General features: G+C 42.0%; 2 protein-coding genes across 4 annotated transcripts in view; one reads left to right on the forward strand and one right to left on the reverse strand.

The window, feature by feature from the left end:
* dnaja1 (DnaJ heat shock protein family (Hsp40) member A1) lies at positions 1–18,421 on the reverse strand. 2 transcript variants are annotated; one of them, XM_007906600.2, is made up of 9 exons: positions 18,386–18,421; positions 9,696–9,843; positions 6,870–7,050; positions 5,201–5,305; positions 4,507–4,734; positions 3,931–4,045; positions 3,726–3,841; positions 2,376–2,476; positions 1–417 (listed from the first exon to the last, which is right to left on the reverse strand). In XM_007906600.2, exons 2-9 carry the CDS (start codon positions 9,825–9,827, stop codon positions 199–201), a joined length of 1,197 nt encoding a protein of 398 aa, XP_007904791.1. In that variant the 5' UTR covers positions 9,828–9,843; positions 18,386–18,421; the 3' UTR covers positions 1–198.
* Positions 18,170–19,207, forward strand: part of aptx (aprataxin) — a 12,014-nt gene continuing 10,976 nt past the window's right edge. The window contains exon 1 of one of the 2 annotated variants that reach the window (XM_007906603.2): positions 18,170–18,372. The gene's annotated coding sequence lies outside the window, so the exon portion shown is untranslated. 2 annotated transcript variants of the gene reach the window in all.

Below are 19,207 nucleotides of genomic sequence, written 5' to 3' on the forward strand. Positions count from 1 at the left end.
TTTCCAGCACATACAGTAAGTAGTTTCCTTTATTTTAAATAATGGCTGTTAGAATGCACTTTAATCAATAAGAAACATGAACACACCTTACAGAAAAGCAATTGCAATTTTCAATTGCAACAGATAGCAAACATGTAAAAATTACTTGGGTTGCAATCTTCACACTTCCACAAATGCAAACAATTTGGGAGTCAGTTTTTAAGAGGTCTGACATTGAACCCCACTTCTGGGATGATCATCATCATCATCATGGTATGCCTCTCCATTGTAGCGATGCCTAGACTGCTGTGGATCAAACTCCACTAAATCCACTTGATCCATGTCATCTGTAACATTAATCTCATGTCGTGCAGGGAGCAGTTTTTCCAGGAGACCCAGTTTATCCATCTGAATGAATCCATTCTGAGGGAAGTTCACCTAATTCCAGAAGTACAAAATGTTAGCCATATATGAACAAACTAACTTTAATGAAGATAGGTAAAGATTAGTGTAGCTTCACTTTAGCAACTTTAAAGCACACATTTGTTTATAACATGCCCTCATTGTATGCAGAGGAATTTTATTCTTCCCATCTCATACAGAAGCCTAAAATTCAATCAAAATAATAATAATCCTTGTATTTGATATAGCACTTTTCACATCTTCTAGATGTCCCAAAGCGCTTCACAGAATATACTGTAAAGTGAATTGACTATATTTGTGGGCAAACGCTGCAGCCAATTGCGCACAGCAATGTCCCACAAACAGTCATGGATTGAAAATGACCAATTTATTATTGTTTTTGGAGGGATTATTATTAGGCTCTGTGTGGAGTAAGGAAACTTGCCCAAGGTTTCGCCCTCTGCCTGGAATTGAACTCAGGTCTCTCACTTGCAAAGCGAGTGCTCTAACCAATGAGCTGCAGGACTTCAAAAGGCTATCCACTGTTCATCCTTTACTAACACCTTTAAAACTAAGATTTGTACCAATTGACAATTTACAGCATGTACTGTAAAGTAGGGCAAAACATTGTGAAAGTTTCCTTACTCCACATACCTGTTTACCGAGCAGTAAATACAAACCTGGTTGTTAGTTGAATGGCGGATCGCTTTCCAGGGGTTATAATCCTCTTTTTAAAAAAAATATGGTCACTCAATCTACAACTGTTTGTGGGACACTGCTGCATGCTGCGTTTTGACTAAAAAAATCTTGTCAATTCACTTCACGAATTCAAGATCCTCATCCTCACCTACAAAGCCATTCATGGCCTCGCTCCCTCCTACCTCTCCGACCTACCTACCTGCCCATACCCTCCGTTCCTCTGGCTCCGGTCTGCTCCACATCCCCCGCCCCAACCGCCCTACCATCGGTGGCCGGGCCTTCAGCCTCTCAGCCCCGAGGCTCTGGAACTCCATCCCCCAGTGCCTTCGCCGTCTCCTCCCTTTCCTCCTTCAAGGCCGGTCTCAAGACCTTTCTCTTTGACCGTGCCTTCAGCTCCCCTCTCGACTCTCTACCCCTTCCTCCCTTCCCTCCCCCTGACCATTTCCCCCCTCCTCGCTCCCTCCCTTCCCTCCCCTCACCCTGACCATTTCCCCCCTCCTCGCTCCCTCCCTTCCCTCCCCTCACCCTGACCATTTCCCCCCTGCTCAGGTCCTGACCCAACTGTACAGCGCCTTGGGACGTCCTCCTGACGTAAAAGGCGCTCTATAAATGGAATCTTGTTGTTTACAGTATATTCTGTGAAGTGGTTTGAGATGTCTCGAAGATGTGATGAGCACTATATCACATGCAAGGATTATTATTTTGTGAGTGAATGTGGCAGCAGATTGGCACACAGCAATGTCCCACAAACACAATGGAGTGAGTGAACAATTTCACTTGGGAGATTGCAGGCTGGGACACTGGGGAAACTCCCTTCTCTTTTCAAATAGTGCCATGGGATCTTTAACATTCGGTATAAGGTCTGATCTAAAGCTCAGCACCTCTTGCACTGTAGTACACTGCCAGCACTAAGATGGGGCTTGAACTCACAACCTTCTGACTCAAGGCAAGAGTGCTACCAAATGCACAAGCCTTTATATTGTGGTATTCGAAAAAGGGAATTAAACAAAAATTGTAAAGTGTGCCCCCATTTCCAAGTAGACACTCAGCAGTCTAAGTATTGTCAATAAATGAACATTAACTTGTAAATTCATTCTACAGTGTATTTTGCTGAGAACGAACTGATCATACCTAGTGCTGTGAATCAATACAAGAACAAATTTCATCCTAGATATGCCAAATGTATTAATGAAATACTAACCTTCAAAGTTAATTTTTGTAATTACAGCTTTAGAAATACCATTTTAAGATTGTAGTTTACTAAACAATCTACCCCTAAGGTCATAAAAGCATACCTTGAACTGAATAATTAGACGTCCTTTTTCATATGGTCTGCGATAAATGGGTATGCCCTCATTCAGCACACACCTGATGTCCCCATGTTTGACAATCTGGCCTAGAAAAGACAAATAAAACATTGCATAAAAAGTTTTGTGAAAAGACCCCAAGAGGCTTGGAAAAGGGCATTTCAGTCTACTGGATCTCTACTTCCAGAACATCCACCCTATACTGTCTGCCTGTCAGACATCAATGGACAAGACAAAATCCACTGTCCTGAAACCATTCTCGCAGATGCACCCGCACAACCAAGTCCCATGCATGCAGTTCAGCCACTTCCCACGCAACCAGGTAAGTTCTTTTTAAAATGTACAGTATACTAGTTGAGACTCTGCAAATGTTGGGAGTATAAAGAGGTATAATTAAATTTCTATACCTGTGATTTCTCCCAACGTTTCCCCATAAATCTGACCGTCACAAAATTTATTGTGACTGCTCTGCAATTTGACCAAAAACACCATGCCCAAATCTGCAATCCTAATATCATACACGTACAGCCACACAAGTGGCCCAATTGAGTCGACCCTCCACAGCAGTCTACTCTGGTTCCTTAGTCAGAGGGGTCCGCAAAGCACTAGGTTACTGCTGATGAGTCAGTCTGGCTTGTCAGCAGTATTTGGGAAAATGGGGTCAGAGATTCTTCCTACTTGGCTCCAGTTAATCATCCAAGCCTATGCCCCAGTAGGTGGTTGGATAAACAGTGGAAAACTTGCAAGATAGTGCTCTCAATGGCAAGCTATGCAGTTTTACCAGTTTTGAAACCTCTACAGACTCAGGAGTCTCCAATCCTCAACTCAGGAACCTGCACCCAATACTCTGCAGAGTTAGGCATGCAGGATGTGTTCCTTCAGTGTGTGCATTCCATTCCAAACAGAAGGAAGTTTCCATGTATAGGGGCAAACGTGAGGAATTTGGTGATTGATTTCTACTTATATAAGACCAAAATTTATTGTTAATTACCCTCTGGGTAAAACAATACATAACCATAAGCCAATGTCTTGTTTTGCTGTCTCAACATATGAATATATTGTTCTGGATTTACTTTCTCAATCCCATTCAAAAATCATAAATATACAGGAAAAAGACTAATAAAGCAAACAGATTCTGCCACTTTAACCAAACTGAATTACTATTACTCCAAATTCTAATTTTACACAATCAAACCTGAAGGAAGCAAGATGGACAGGATAACTTCTAGGCAGCTTTATTCTGCCAACATTCATTAGTTAAGGTGGTACCCAACTCCAAACCTCAGATAAAAGGCCCCTTTGTGCCAATAGTAACCCTTCTAAACTCACTATACTTACCAGGATGTGATGTAATGACTATAGTCCTTTTATCCAAAGTTGTAATTGGGCGTTGAAATCCACAAAGAGCCTCCACTAGCTCAAGTTCCATTTGCATTGCAAGGTCTTCCCCTTGCCTAAATTACAAATACAGAAAAAGTATGAAGAGCCATATTTTATTATACTCAGTACTGAAAGATTTACTCAGAAGCTGTCAAATAGTCACCTAGTGAAAACACTATGGTCCTTTTGATCGAGAACAATAATGATATCTCCAGGTTCCAGCCCTGGTTCCTGGTCACCTTCACCATGGAATGTCAGTTTCTGACCATCCTTCATACCTTTTTTTAAAAAAAAAAGCAACAAAAGGGTTATCAGCTTACACATATCTACACAATTAACATCCACTCATAGAATCTGGATAAGCTTTAAAGGCCCATCTTTGACTGTACTTCCCTTCCCAAAATCTAGCTCAGACTTCTTCCTACTCATTATAAAGGTGATTTCTCCTTATGTGAAAGATGCCCTACGAGTGCAAAATGGTTAAGATCTGAACAAGGAAGGTCGCAAGTTCAATCCCTGATCTTAGCAGGTAAACGCTTATGGCCAGAACAGCAAATCGAGGCCAGAACTACAATTGCTCAATATTCTCCCCCCGACATAGTTTTCCAGACTTGTGCAGTAATTCTTGAATGAGCTTCGCCATGACATTATATTGAATCAATTGCCTGGAGGTATTTCCCAATTCTGCAATGGTTTAAAAATGGTACTAAACAGCCATCTTATTAAAACATGAAGATACCTTTATCAATGTGCACTTCCAAAATCTTCTTTTCCACAACAATTTTTCTTCCACTGCAGTTTTTACAACGGTCCTTAGGACTAATGCGTTCCCCTTGGCCATGGCACTCTTGACACACAGACTGGATTTGCTGAACCATGCCTGGCCCAATTTGATGGATTCGCACCTGCATACCTGTTCCTCGACAGGTAGGGCAGCATTCCACTGACCCCTTTTTACCACCACGACCTAGGCAAAGAAAACAGTTCAACAACATCAGCAACAGTAGCTCTTCCACTACCTACAAACTTTTATGTACTTTTTTTAAAAAAAAGCTGCTGCTCAAATTTTCTTCTTCCAACACCAAGGTTAGAAATACCCCCACAACTAGACTGGTCAGGATGTTTGATTTGCATTGCTACCCAGCAGCCTCCAACAGGTGCCCACGTGTGGAAGGTTAAGGTTCAGTCTGATGCTTATTCTACCAAGCGGTTATTTGAATCAAGGTTCACAAATGAACATTTGTAGTTGAAGCATTCACTACACTTCTAAAATTCCCCAAATTTACTGGTGGAGCATGAATCACATTTTCTAGAAAATGTGGAATTTCCAAAGCACTTTATGGAAGTTGCCAGACATACAAGTTTGGGGCAATTTCAGGAGAGTCTAACAGGAAGTTTAGTCCTTGTAGTGCATTCAGTAAAAGTTTACATACCTTCACACTTCTCACAGATCACATTTTTTTGCAACGCTAGCTTCCTAGTAGCACCATTGTACATGTCTTCCAATGACACAGAAAGCTGGTGGACCACATTTTTCCCTAGGATTTTAAAGAAAGTTTCACATCATTTTCTATGACCAGAGCAACTTCAGCAAACAAACTCACTGAACTCCCTTAAACAAGTCTAAAATGTGGAATTGGAATTTATTTTACAGTTTAAATAGAATAAACAAGGACATCCTTCAATTTGTAATTCAAGCATTTCCCATGTAAACATTTAAGTATTAAGCAACACTACATCATTCCTCAAACCATTTTAAATATTGTTATTTATACATATTTCTGAATTTCAATGTGAAAAGATTGTTTGAAAGATTGAAACAATAGAAATATTAATATGATCTAACAAATTCTCCAGACTAGTGTTATAGAACAGTGATCAGAATGTCCTGTTATCGAGATTAAATCTGTAGACAGCATGTGCAGAGGAGGAATAGGACAAGCAGTTAACAAAACAATTTAACCAAATAGTAGCTGGCTTCATTTGGAGCCACTATTTGTTCTGGGAACCAAGATGAGTATCAAACAACATCTCAAAAAGGCAAATAGCTACTAAGCACTTTTTTTTAAAAAAGGGCAAGAGGTCAAGAACACTCATTTATATGTCACTTTTCATGTCAGCAGGACATCCTAAGACAGACATGGGTTTGAACCCGAGCTGGAAGTCGAATTCAGGAAAGGGCCAAGGGAGATGACTGAAGGCGCAGTGAAAAGGAAGAAAGGTCTTGAGATGGATCTTGAAAGACGGGAGGGAAGAATTCCAAGATAGGGTTCCAGAGTGGGGGCAGATATGCTGAAAACCTGATAGCTGAAAGTGGGGGAAGCAGAGCTGGGAACATGAAGCAGGCTATTACCTGCCAGGGAGAGGTGTTGGTAGGCTGCATTTGATAGCCATGCAAATTCCACATAAAATAAAAACTAATTGATTGAGTGGTGGGGAGGGTGGTATGCTTATTTTGGGCGCAGTTAATTTTGTCTGTATTATAGGAGACAATACATTCAGGTTCAAATAGAGAACAGTAGGAACTAGAGGTGAGACAGGATATGGCATTTCATTCCCTCAATGATAATAGATTACACAGAAAGAACAAGCTGTACTACCTGTGAAAAGTACAAACTAATATTTTTCATTTCATATTCATTGTAGCTGGCTTGTGAATCAGTTTTTTTTGGAGGATAAAAGGGGAACAAATTTAGATTCTGAATAGATATGAAGTAAAAAAATTATAGCTAACTACTGTACAAAGCAGGCAAAATAACAATTGGAACTTTAGTGTTGAGCTTATATCTTCACTAATGTGTTGGTTATGCTGTACTACTCATTATGCAAACACAGAAAGGCTGCCATTTCTCCCCTTCGTGCTTTTAACAGATTCATTGCAAAAAAAAAGCTCCAGAATAACAGTCGACTAAAAGCAAACCTAGACTCAGTCACACAGAAATGTTCCAAGTTATTATTCTAGAAGCAAAATCCATTCGAGATTTAGTAGCCACTGGTTAGAAAAATTGCTTTCACCATTGTTACAGAATAGGAAACTTCCCATATGGATATTTTTGGAGGCACCAAATTAACACAATCCTGAATAGAAAACGTTAATCTTACCTCTCCTTTCTCGGTGCATTCTTCCTCCTCCACCAAAGAACATATCAAAGATGTCCATTGGTGAGCCAAAACCACCCCCACCTGTTCCACCTTCTTTGATAGCTTGCTCACCACCTCGGTCGTAGAGCTCTCGTTTTTTCACATCAGAGAGCACTTCATAAGCTTGCGAAATTTGTTTGAACTTTCAAGACAAAAATCAAAAAAGTTATAAGAAATCAACTTCACATTTAACCATTTATGTAATTTCTAAACCATTGTTACTTGAATGTTTGAAGAATTCAATTAGATTAAGGCAGTAAAATTTTTTGAATATACACTTTGATTTGCAGTCTGAGTTAAATGTAATCACATTAATTAGGAAAGTTCCAACCTTACATCCTGCCAATCCACCCATACAGCAATAACCTGTACTCTTCTGGCTAATTTAGAAGCATGTCCAAAGCCATCAAGATTTGGTTCTATTTCGTTTTGGGCACACATGTCTTTTTCTGCTCCCTCCGCGAACCCAGAGAAGAAATAAACTTATTCACCACTATGACTGACATTTTGGCAACATCCATCCACAGAATATCTGCTTAAGATAGATACTGTTAAAAACAATTTTTTAAACATGTGTTGTGTCTAAAAATAATGGTAATCGGCTTACATTTGTTTAATAAAAAGGTGCTCTTGCAGGTCAACAACCATTCTTCTCTAGCTACAATACAAAAAGGATTCATCTACAAGTTTCTCCATTATTTTTGCCAAATCCTACTCAACCAACTGGAAGCATTGAAAGCAATATTAAGCTAATGTTAAAAGTTAACAGTTCCAGCACTAAATATTTCAAGTAATTGAAGTATGGCTAATTTCAATGCTCTGCTTGGACATCAATCTCAAATATGAGTCAGTTTTTATACACAATTTATACATAGTGCCTTTCAAAGATCTTTTAAAAATAACAAAAATGCCTTAAGGAGCCATTCAGCAATTCACAATAAAATATGATGCCAATGGCATCCTACAACCAATTAATGTTCTAATGAATTTGGATTGCTCAGGAAATCAGAAGAGCTACTGTTCTTCCCATCATGGGATCATCATCCTCCACAGATCAGAAATAGAAATAAAAGATGTTGGTTAAACATCTCATCCAATGAAGATTAACACTTGACAATTGGTCATTTTCAATCTACGACTGTTTGCGGGACATTGCTGTGCGCAATTGGCTGCCGCATTCGCCCACAAATATACAGTCAATTCACTTTAATAATAAATAATAATAATCCTTGCATTTGATATAGCGCTTTTCACGTCGGGAGGACGTCCCAAAGCGCTTCACAGAACATACTGCAAAGTGAATTGACTGTATATTTGTGGGCGAACGCGGCAGCCAATTGCGCACAGCAATGTCCCACAAACAGTCGTAGATTGAAAATGACCAATTAATTATTGTTTTTGGTTTTTGAAGGGATTATTATTAGGCGTTGGCACTTATTATTAGCACTTTACAGTGTGTTCTGTGAAGCGCTTTGGGACGTCCTCCCGACGTGAAAAGTGCTATATCAAATGCAAGGATTATTATTGAGAAATTGAAGTGTAATTTAATGAAATAGTGCTCAGTACAATCAGTGAGCACTAGGCTCCGCGACCCCATCTCCTCCATCCTTGCCCAACTCCACTGGCTTCCCATCACACAGAGGATACAGTTCAAGATCCTGGTCCTCACCTTCAAAGCCCTCCCCAGTCTTGCTCCTAATCTCTTACTACCCCGTTCGCTCCCACCGCTCAGCGGGCTCTGGCCTGCTTCACGTCTCCTGCCTTGCTCGCCCCACTATCAGCAGGCGGGCTTTGGCCACTCTGCACCCACCCCCTGGAACTCCATCCCACAGTCCTTCTGTCTCGCTCCCTCCCTACCTTCAAGACCCTCCTCTTCGACCATGCTTTCAATCTCCCTGCTTCACCCCTGCCCTCCCCCACCCAGACCCTCAGCTCAGGTCCGTAACTCTGTCTGTCCAGTGCCTTGGGACATCCTCCTGACGTGAAAGACACTATACAAGTGTAATTTTATTGTTGTTATCGTCATGTTTATTCAAGGTTTCCATTCCAAGTGTTTACCTAAAATTAACTACTGATGGGCTTCACTAATATTTAAGGTAAGTTAATATCCAGGTTATAGTCACTTAATTTTGTTTATTGGTGAGCAAGTTTAGACCTGCTAACCCCCTATTAACTGAATTGGACTGAAACGTTCCCCTTGGGAACAAGTGTTATTTATGTCCCCGCAGACAAATCTTCATCCCCAAACCCTTCTAGGCCCCAAATTGTCAAAGGACAATGCAGACCGGAACCATGTCTTCACGACCACCCGAGCAAGTCAGGTGACTGGATCCCCTCTCTGGCAGGGCAAGACCAGCCTGAGCCTAGTGAACAAGTGATCAAGGTAGTTTCGAGTACAAGTATTCTCTGCTTCCTCTTTATCAGAGCAGATCAAGCTCCTTATATCGGATGAAAGAAACCCTACAATCAACACCGATCCAACGAACATAGGGCTGAAATATACAGTTATGTTTTAGTTGCTGCTGTGATCAAGTTAGTCATTCCTTTTGAGACAGTTGTGATGTATAAATTTCCTCTTTGTGCTTCACACAGATCATTTCCCAAGTGAAAAGGCAACAGCAGCTATGCTAATTCAATATAAAATTGCTCGTCTCCATGCAAGCTGCTGTTGCTATGGATTCCACTTGCTTGGATACAATGTAAACTAAATGGATTGATCACGAGGCCACTTACAGCACTGGGTAACCGTAGAGAATCTGATAAGTTCTTATGTTACATGATATTTACCCTTTCACCTTCATTTGGATTCTTATCTGGGTGGTATTTCAAAGCAAGTTTTCTGTATGCCTTTTTTAGTTCATCTGAACTTGCAGTGGTTTTAACCCCCAACAGGTCATAGAACGCAGTTTCTTTCACCATTTTGTCAATTCAGTATCTGAAAGTAAAGCAAATTGGAACAAAGATTCAACTTTATGATTAACTATCAAAGTCAAAAAAACAAAAGCACAAATGGAGTTAATGCTGGGGTTAGCCAGTATCCCAATCCCATAGTTACCTCACTGTGAAATTGCAAGAGATGAAGACTAATTTAGTGTTGCAATGCTCCCAGGAGAAAACTTGAGTGCCTAAACAAACCAATGGTTCCTTGGGGGAAAACAAAGACACAAGCCACAAAGAGCCCAACATTGCAAACCTCAAGTCAATATAGTAATGATTCAAAAAAACTTGATCCTGACTCTTACCAAAATTGCACAATGGTATGGGAATGCAAGCCTGATGAGGGATGACCCATTACCTTGCCAGAGAAGTGTTTGGCAATTATAAAAATCAACATCATTCTGTGTGGGCAGAAGATGTACATCCATCCACATATACCTACTAAAAGCAGAAATTTCACCACAAAAAGGCTCAACCGAGCCAGTGGAGATATTTAGATAGCTTCCCTGGATTTACCTACAACTTTTTTTAAAAAAACTTTCATAGCAGTATTTGTAGAAGCAGATTACTTAACCACACCTTGATTTGAACAGCTATTGAGACAACTGGTGACAAAAGCAACACAAGACCAATTTGATCTTGCTCACACCCAATCTATTCTCCTTGCAAATCAAGGGTAATTTTATTTCTGCACACCTTATTACTTTCTGTTGAAGATAATTATCTGGTTAACTAAGTGCCTCCACACCTATTTGAACATCACTGTCTGCAAATTGATCTTTTAATCCCTGTTAAAGGACCAGTTAACTAAATGTATGGATCCCTAGAAACTTGATGCTAATTTAATACCATCCATTTTGAAATACAGTACTCCACTTACTTCACTTCTGTATAGGAATTGGCAAGTGTGAAGTACTTTTTTTAAAAAAAATATTTGGGGCTGAAAAGCCAGTGAGAATAGTTGAAGAACCATTGCATGAATTTCTTGGGATGAATATTCAATATATTTGAAGGCAGAAACCTTCAGACACTTGTTGCTTCACCCCACGCACTTATCCACTTCATATTGTGAAGACTGTTCAACCATTAAATCCAAGTCTCACCCCAACAGTCAACGACAACGAATACGAAAAAACCTCCTTTAGCTGCTTTCTTAACGCAGAACAATGCTACCAATACACTGGTGCCCCAGTCAATGGCTTATTTTCACTGTCTGTGTGGACAGAAGATGTCCATCCAGAAATTTCAACCCCCAAAAAACCCTGCGATCTCCCTGCTTCAAAAGGCTGTGAACACTAGGGGCGATGTGATTTACCTAACGGACGGAGTGAAGTCCAAATTAACTCACAACCGCGAGGGGGTGGGGGAGAGATTAAAAACCCCACACCATTTCCATTGTGCCGTGGGAAGGGTGAGGACAGGGAAGGGACCCGGTAACATCACGGGGAGGGGGGGCTGCGCCTCAGAGCGGTCAGTGCCGGGACTACACCTCGGGGGCCGTCTTTGTGGCACTGACGGGGGGGGGAGGAGGAGAAGAGAGCGCGCGCAGGCCGGTCACCTGACTAGACCATCACCACCCACTCAAGCCAGCGGAAGTGACGCTGGCGGAGGAGCCGTACCGGCTGCGCGAGCGAGAAGCCGCGCGCTCCCCTTCCCACCGGGTGGCAACGTCTCGACCTTCGATCGATACCACACACACACACAGCTCAGAGAGCAGGCGCCGCCATGGCGACCACAGCCCCGGTCGCGGACACGCGCTCGCTCTCAATACCGGTCAAATAAAGGACCCTCTATCTAAAGTAGCGGCGCCGACTCGAAGGTCCAAAGCAAAGCAAAGAGCGGGCAGAGCGGCATTTTGTTATCCTGACACTGAGAACAGAGGGGGATTGAAGCGGGCGGGCGGGGTGGAGAGAGGGGGGTAGAGAGAGGGGGGGTGGGAAAAAGTGGGGGAGAAGAGAGGGAGGGGAGAAGCGGGTGTATTCGAGAGGGAGAAGTGGTCGGGCGGAGGGGGAGAAGCGGGCGGGCGGAGGGTGGATAAAGAGAGGGAAGGGAGAAGCGGGCGGAGGGGGGGTAGAGAGGGAGGGGAGAAGCGGGACGGGGGGGAAGGGGCAAGAAGGAAGGTGAAACTCCCAATTCTTCAAACAGAAAACAATCGCGGTAAAAAAAAACACGCTCTGCTGCCTCCCCACCGTAAAGACTTCCTACCTGGTGAGGGCTCAGGGTTATGCTCGCGGTGTGAGGTGATGGAGAGCTGCAGTGTCGGCGGTTCTCACGCTCTCAGCTCGCCGAATCTTCTGGAAATTTCTGCACTTGCCGGCTCATCCGGGTATTTGTACCACAGGTGGCTGACGTCACGATCAGGCAGTTCAGCCCCAGGCGGGGGGGGGCGAGTGAGCATGCGCGGGGAGACCTGAGTCATGCTGCAGCCACAAAGATTCAGTTCCGCTTCGCCCTCCGCCCCTCCCCCCCCCCCCCCACACACACACACACAGAGCTGTGCATAATAGTCATAATAATCCAAGTATTTCATATAGCGCTTTATCACGTCGTTGGGACGTCTCAAAGCGCTTCACAGAATATACGGTAAAGTGAACTGACTGTATTTTGTGGCCGAAAAGTCGCAGCCAATTGCACGCGGCAGTGTCCCGCAAACAGTTGTGGATTGAGTTTTGTTGGGGGGAGAGAATATTACCCCTGGAAAGCAATCCGCCAATCAACTGGGTGCCTACTTACTCCTAAACAGACACGTGGACTAAGGAAATTTGTCTGTGCCCCACCTGGGATTTTGGTCTGAGCTTGAGTTTCTCGAGTTCAATTCAGCTGAGATCCACCTACAGGAGATGCCTCAGTTGTGAATAAACCAGGAGTAATGTAGGCCAGGTTTCTGGTTGACACGTCTGGGCTCTCAATCGATTAGTTTTCCCTCACGTCCGCACTAATGGCTGCCTTCGTCACTGTTTTTACCCTCCCAGGCTGCTGAGTCCCTTATCCACCCTTTCATTACAACCAGCCTAGATTAGTCATATACACCCTACTCAACAATTTCCTCAGCCCCTCCCCATAAAAGCTGAGAACCGTCCAGAACTTCGCAGCCCGGGTCCTTTCCAGCACCAAGCCATGCAAGTCCATAACCCCCATTATTGCATGGCTCCATTCGTTCCACAACCACCACTCCCCCCACCCCAGGAGTTTGAATGTGAGATACTCATCCTCTCCCTCAAACTGCCTTCAAAGCCTCCATTCACCCTTTGTTTATCCTTTCTTGGACAAGCAAAAATTGTAGAAATACATGCACATAGCATTACATTACACTGTACTGTACAAAGAACATTGATTAAGCAATCTATTCCCCACTATTACCCACATAGTTGTCCAAAAATATATAAACAAAATTGCAAACATTTGAAATATGTTTTGTATCCTTTTGTCCTGTAGCTCAGTGTTTAGAGCACTCGCTTTGCAAGTGAGAGACCTGAGTTCAATTCCAGGCAGAGGGCAAAACCTTGGGCAAGTTTCCTTACTCCACACAGAGCCTAATAATAATCCCTCCAAAACCAACAACAATAATAAATTGGTCATTTTCAATCTACGACTGTTTGTGGGACATTGCTGTGCGCAATTAGCTGCCGCGTTCGCCCACTAATATACAGTCAATTCACTTTACAGTGTGTTCTGTGAAGCGCTTTGGGACGTCCTCCCGACGTGAAAAGCGCTATATCAAATGCAAGGATTATTATTATTGTCTATATTTACCATCAGCATTGCATATTATGCAATATTGGGATGAAGTTTGATAAAATAAGAAATTGATGAAAATGAAAATTATTGCAATTTTTAATATAATAATCCTTGCTTTTGATATAGCACCTCATCACGTTGTTGAGACATCTCAAAGAGTGCACAACATAATTGCGAAGTGGATTGACCGTGTATTTTGTGGGCGAAACGCGGCAGCCTATTACGCACAGCAGTGTCCCACAAACAGTTGTGGATTGTGTGAGGGATTACAGAGGGATTATTACCCCCGGAAAGCGATTTGCCAATTGACTAACAACTGGGTTCCTAGTTACTGCTACGTAAACAGAGCTGTGTAGAGAAGAAAATTTGCCTAAAGGTTTTGCCCCGATCAAGGATTAATTAAACCCAGGTCTTATTGCTTGCGAGCCAAGACTGCCGCCGCTAACCACGTCGCTACGGGACTCCACATTTGTTCAGATCCCTGAGATATAACAACAATAACTTGCATTTATATAATGCCTCTGTCACAGGGTAGCATCTCGGAGGATTAACAGTGGCAGAGCTTGACTCTGAGGGAGGAGGTGACCGTAAGCACAGAGGAGGAGGTTCTTCAGGTGCCTGATCTGAAGACAGGCAAGGAGGAGGGATTGAGGCAGAGAGTTCCATAGTTTTGGGGTGTTAGTGGATAAAATAGAATAATTGTTGGGTTTATTGCATTCAACAGATAACCAAATATTTTGAACACATGCATATGATCTTTCAGGACATGGCCCAGACAATTTGTCGAGATGCTGTATACTAGGAGGTTCACAGCTGAAAAGTGGCAACTATTAAATTAATTGGAATGCCTGCCTTCCTCAGTGATCCAAGAATTCAATCACAGATATAGCGAGGTTATAGCATGCAGAACTCAACCATTCCTTCATTTTAAAGTAGACCTAATACAATGCAAATTTACATTTATATAGCACCTTTCACATCAGGAGGATGTCTCAAAGTGCTTAACAGTACTGACTGGGCACATGAGCGGGGGCTGGGGGTGGGAGGGAAAAGATTATCGAAAGTAGTCTTGAGAAAGATGAGATGAGGGAGGGAGATGAGGCAGACCGACAGACTCTGAAGTTCCAGAGAGCTGGGGTAGAAAGGCTGAAACCTGCCTGCTGATGGTGGGATAGATAATAATAATAATAATAATAATCATCTTTACATTTGATATAGCGCTTTTCATGTCTTCCAGATGTCTCAAAGTGCTTCACAGAATATGCTGTAAAAAAATATGATGCATTGTACCCGAAGCAGGCCTGGTGCTCACTGAGCAAAGTGCAGAGCTGGGTCAGTAGGGTTTGAGGGGTTCGCAGAGTTAGGGGTGGAGTAAGACCCTGGGGGGATTTAAAAGTGAGAATGAGGATCTTGAACTCGATTTGCAGGGGGACAGGTAGCCAGTGGAACAAGCATGGATGGAGGTGATAGGCTTGTGGAACCTTGTGCACGAAAGGATACAGAGAGTTCTGGTTCATCTGAAGCTTATGTAGTGAAGAGCTGAGAGGATGGATGTGAGGTTTAAAGCACAGTTGGGAGTCAAATTCCGAGGTTCCACAGCAGCCCTGTGAGATGGGAGTGTGCATCCATACAGGTTGATCCTGTCAATGCTTGAGGCAAGAAGGTGCTGACAGTAGGGAGATGCTAGGGCATGAAATAATTTGTAGAAGGGTATGGGGATCTTGAAGTTGATCCATTCTGTAATTGGGAGTCAGTGGATCCTGGCAAGGACTGTGGGTGATGGGGGTATGGAGTTTTGTGCGGGTGAGCACATGGGACTAAGATTTGAGGATTTGAATTAGTTGGATTTTATGATTGGTGGAGTTGGGAAGACAAGCTAGAAGGGTATTGGAATTATCAAGATGGGAAGTGACGAATGCATGGATAAGGGTTTTGAGTCTCAAATTCAAGATCCTCATCCTCACCTACAAGGCCATTCAAGGCCTTGCTCCCTCTTACCTCTCCGACATACTATCCCCCTACTTACCTGCCCGTACCCTCCGTTCCTCTGGCTCCGGTCTGCTCCACATCCCCCGCACCAACCGCCCTACCATCGGTGGTCGGGCCTTCAGCCTCTCAGCCCCGAGGCTCTGGAACTCCATTCCCCAGTGCCTTCGCCTTGCTTCCTCCCTTTCCTCCTTCAAGGCCAGTTTGAAGACCTTTCTCTTTGACCGTGCCTTCAGCTCCCCTCTCGACTCTCTACCCACTCCTCGCTCCCTCCCTTCCCTCCCCTCACCCTGACCATTTCCCCCCTGCTCGGGTCCTGACCCAACTATCCAGAACCTTGGGACGTCCTCCCGACGTGAAAGGCACTCTATAAATTAAATCTTGTTGTTGTTGTTGTTGTTGGGTACGAGATACAGCTGGAGGCAGGCAATGTAACAAGGTGAAGGAAGTTGGTCCTGGTCAGGAACTGGATGTGGAGTAGGAAGGACAGTTGGGGATCGAGCCTGAAGCCTGGGTTATGCACAAGTGCAGTAAGCCTGAAGGATATGCAAGGGAGGTTAAGGAGGTCAGAGCCGCAGATAAGAAGCCGTTGATAGGTGCCAAGGAGCATGGTTTCCATTTTGTCAATATTTAGCTGCAGAAAGCTGCCGCTCATTCAGGCTCTGATGTCCAACAAGGCAGTGGACAAAACATCAGCGACCTGAAGTCACAGCTGGACGAGAAGCAGATTGGGATGTCATCCACATACATGTGGAAGTTGACCCCATCTATGACTGCAGATGATATCACCGAGAGGGATGGAAGGGGTCCAAGGATGGAGCCTTCGGATGGTACGTTGCAGGTGACTGGGCGGGTGGAAAAAACGTTTGCGGAGTTATATTCCCTCTTATGTTTATTCTCTCCCTATCTCGAGTTATTATTATATTCTCTCTCTGGTTATTATTATTCTCTTATTATTATTACTATTATTATTATTATCATTATTATTCTCTCTTGTTATTATTCACTCTTGTTATTATCTTAGTCTCTGGTTATTATTATAAAGTATTATTCTCTTGTTATCTTAGTCTCTGGTTATTATTACAAAGTATTATTCTCTTGTTATTATCGTAGTCTCTGGTTATTATTATAAAGTATTATTCTATTGTTGTTATCTTAGTTTCTGGTTAATATTATACAGTATTATTCTCTTGTTATTATCTTAGTCTCTGGTTATTATTATAAAGTATTATTCTCTTGTTGTTATCTTAGTCTCTGGTTATTATTATACAGTATTATTCTCTTCTTATTATCTTAGTCTCTGGTTATTATTATAAAGTATTATTCTCTTGTTGTTATCTTAGTCTCTGGTTATTATTATGCAGTGTTATTCTCTTGTTGTTATCTTGGTCTCTGGTTATTATTATAAAGTATTATTCTCTTGTTATTATCTTAGTCTCTGGTTATTATTATGCAGTCTTATTCTCTTGTTGTTATCTTGGTCTCTGGTTATTATTATAAAGTATTATTCTCTTGTTATTATCTTAGTCTCTGGTTATTATTATAAAGTATTATTCTCTTGTTGTTATCTTAGTCTCTGGTTATTATTATAAAGTACTATTCTCTTGTTGTTATCTTAAGTCTCTGGTTATTATTATACAGTATTATTCTCGTTATTATGTTAGTCTCTGGTTATTATTATACAGTATTATTCTCGTTATTATCTTAGTCTCCGGTTATTATTATGCAGTGTTATTCTCTTGTTATTATCTTAGTCTCCGGTTATTATTATGCAGTGTTATTCTCGTTATTATCTTCGTCTCTGGTTATTATTATGCAGTGTTATTCTCTTGTTATTATCTTAGTCTCCGGTTATTATTATGCAGTGTTATTCTCGTTATTATCTTAGTCTCTGGTTATTATTATGCAGTGTTATTCTCTTGTTATTATCTTAGTCTCCGGTTATTATTATGCAGTGTTATTCTCGTTATTATCTTAGTCTCTGGTTATTATTATGCAGTGTTATTCTCGTTATTATCTTAGTCTCCGGTTATTATTATGCAGTGTTATTCTCGTTATTATCTTCGTCTCTGGTTATTATTATGCAGTGTTATTCTCTTGTTATTATCTTAGTCTCCGGTTATTATTATGCAGTGTTATTCTCGTTATTATCTTAGTCTCTGGTTATTATTATGCAGTGTTATTCTCGTTATTATCTTAGTCTCTGGTTATTATTATGCAGTGTTATTCTCTTGTTGTTATCTTGGTCTCTGTTTATTATTATACAGTGTTATTCTCTTGTTGTTATCTTGGTCTCTGGTTATTATTATACAGTGTTATTCTCTTGTTGTTATCTTGGTCTCTGGTTATTATTATACAGTATTATTCTCGTTATTATCTTAGTCTCTGGTTATTATTATAAAGTATTATTCTCTTGTTATTATCTTAGTCTCTGGTTATTATTATACAGTATTATTTTCGTTATTATCTTAGTCTCTGGTTATTATTATAAAGTATTATTCTCTTGTTGTTATCTTGGTCTCTGGTTATTATTATAAAGTATTATTCTCTTGTTATTATCTTAGTCTCTGGTTATTATTATACAGTATTATTCTCGTTATTATCTTAGTCTCCGGTTATTATTATGCAGTGTTATTCTCGTTATTATCTTAGTCTCTGGTTATTATTATGCAGTGTTATTCTCTTGTTGTTATCTTGGTCTCTCTCCTCTCACTATGGCAACCAACCGGAAGGCGCTAAGGAAAGATGACCGTGTCTGTGTAAGCCACGCGGGTGGAGGGCAATAATAAAAGATTAGTTGGTGGTAAGTGACTTACAAGGCAGTGAGTGCTCCCTGTGCCGCCTCCCCCTGGACCAGGGTTTGACAGAAATTAAACCAGGTCTGTGGCCCAAAGGCCACAAAAAGTAGCCCCAATGTAGCCCAATATCACGTGTCACCTGTTACTGGGTAACAGAGTGGCTGATTCAGCTCGAGCGTTTTTTTCGAAACGGTAAGAAAAGGTCTTCAAAGAGAGGAGGGAGTAACGTTTTGCAGGTTTAATTTTTTTAAAAAGAATTTTTTTAAAAAAAGGCACCCGCTCAAAGACGTTTTTCACGCACCGTGACAAAAATCCGCCCAATTGGACGTGAAAGCAGCCCAACCTGCCACCTGGTCTCCGGGTCTGACCGGAGCGACGCGCACGCCGGCATTTAGGAATGAACTGCGCCTGCGCCTTGCCCTTACCAACATGGCGACACTGAGCCCCCGCGATGCATTGTGGGGAGTGGACGGCTCCTGTTAACCGAAGAGTTGTTGCCTGTTGTGTGAGAGCTGGAGAGTGATAGGTGTGATCAGTGAGTTAGGTATCAATGTCACTCGGTGTAGGTAAGTTATAAATATCACTGGTTAACGTGAATTATAAATGTTATAACTATTTATAAATGTTTCCCCAAATCCTCCTTCTACTCCAAGGTTATCTTGGAGGCAAAGGACAATCCCCGGCTTCTCTTTTCCACCACAAACCGTCTCCTCTGTCCACCTTCCCACGCCGCGCCCATCCTCTCCTCAACCGCCAACTGTGAGGAGATGCTGGACTTCCTCAAATCCAAAATCGAGGATACTTCAGCCATCTCTGTCCCATCCACAGCCACTCACGCAT

Source organism: Callorhinchus milii, unplaced genomic scaffold (assembly GCF_018977255.1).
Source record: "Callorhinchus milii isolate IMCB2004 unplaced genomic scaffold, IMCB_Cmil_1.0 Scaffold1, whole genome shotgun sequence".
Lineage (NCBI taxonomy): Eukaryota > Metazoa > Chordata > Chondrichthyes > Chimaeriformes > Callorhinchidae > Callorhinchus > Callorhinchus milii.

Coding starts and splice junctions, on each gene's coding strand:
- dnaja1 (XM_007906600.2), bottom strand. CDS start 9,827: ATGGTGAAAGAAACTGCGTTCTATGACCTGTTGGGGGTTAAAACCACT. Junction 3,842..3,930: donor GACCATAGTGTTTTCACTAG/GTGACTATTTGA, acceptor TTTGTAATTTAG/GCAAGGGGAAGACCTTGCAA. Junction 418..2,375: donor GTCTAATTATTCAGTTCAAG/GTATGCTTTTAT, acceptor TTCTGGAATTAG/GTGAACTTCCCTCAGAATGG.